General features: G+C 39.4%; 1 protein-coding gene across 2 annotated transcripts in view; it reads left to right on the plus strand.

The window, feature by feature from the left end:
* GTSE1 (G2 and S-phase expressed 1) overlaps positions 1-1,304 on the plus strand; it is a 10,209-nt gene that overhangs the window by 876 nt on the left and 8,029 nt on the right. Inside the window, exons 2-3 of one of the 2 annotated variants that reach the window (XM_009636069.2) lie at positions 436-499; positions 580-1,198. In XM_009636069.2, the coding sequence (XP_009634364.1) occupies positions 436-499; positions 580-1,198 (683 nt within the window). The remainder of the gene's footprint in view (positions 1-435; positions 500-579; positions 1,199-1,304) is intronic. The other variant, XM_035891694.1, reaches the window with a different exon arrangement.

Genomic DNA, 1,304 nt, shown 5'->3' on the forward strand with positions numbered 1-1,304 from the left:
GTGTTCCCCCCCCCCCCCGCCGGGGGGGGGGGGGGGAGTGAGCGAGTGGCTGCGTGGCGCTTAGTTGCCAGCCGGGTTAAACCACGAGAGTAGGACAACTGCATTGTCATACAGCTCTAGATTAGATAGTCTCACTTATCTTGATTGGAGGCTGATGATACCCTTTCCCACAGCCAGATCCTGTGTTCCTATTATGGATGCTTAGAAATTAGCATTGAGTTCTTTCATGATATTTGGGCATCTACCACAATTATGATCATATTTGCACTTGTACTTTCAATTTTTTTGACCTAAACCATGTTTTTATTATTTTAATAATTTAAACTTGGTAGCTAAAACTTTCTTTGCCATCTGCCATCAGCTTCACCACATTGTCAAAGCATAATGCAGTTGTTTTTATTGCAAATCCCCACTGTGACAAAGTCCTTGTTATAGTTTCAGACTTCCCTCTTCTGGCTGATGAAAAGTTTGATTTTGATCTTTCACTCTCTCCAGCAAGGTAAGAGAAGGGTCTACAGGTAAATATACCTTTAAAATGGACACATATAAGGTGCTGGGCTGACTTATTTTTCTTTGTAGTGGAAATGAAGATGAAGTCTTTGTCGGACCTTTGGGACACAAAGAAAAATGTATTGCTGTCAATATTGAAGCAAAAAAAAGTGCTGAAGAAAAGAGTGCACCTGCTTCTGATGATAAACTCATGTGGAGCCCACTTACAGGAGAGAAATTTGTGGAGATTTTCAAAGAAGCTCATTTGTTAGCACTGCAGATAGAGACTGGAAGCAAGCATGAACAGACTAAAATAAGCCAATCGGAAGAACGGGAAAACAAAATTATAGAAAAATTTGTGGAGGACTCAAAGTCAAAATTGAAAATACTGAGAAACCAAAACATAGAGAGAAGTCCCAGGGCTGTTAAAAGGGAGACATACTGTGTGTGGGATAGCCCAGCATGTCAGTTGCCACCTTGTTTTCAGAAGGAATCAGATAAACTTTTGTCAGATGACAAAACTCATGCTCTTCATACTCCTCCAAACAGAAGTCCTGTTAAAATTCATGTATCTCCTACAAAAATTGCCAGTTCACTTCTGACACAAGAACCAAAAAATAAGGAAAGAAATATGAAGGCACCTGGCAAACTGCCAATGGCAAAACCTTCATCTACTCTTGGAAAAAGCGATTTGTTGACTATTGAAAAGGTAAAGACAGCTTCTGGGCAATAATGTTTTCTTTAAACATGGCCTTTGTGTGTTTTAGGAATGTTCAAACTGTCTACAAGCTTTTATTTTTAAAAGTGAACTTTAA

This window comes from Egretta garzetta, unplaced genomic scaffold (genome assembly GCF_000687185.1).
Source record: "Egretta garzetta isolate BGI_Z169 unplaced genomic scaffold, ASM68718v1 scaffold33, whole genome shotgun sequence".
In the NCBI taxonomy this organism is placed as follows: domain Eukaryota; kingdom Metazoa; phylum Chordata; class Aves; order Pelecaniformes; family Ardeidae; genus Egretta; species Egretta garzetta.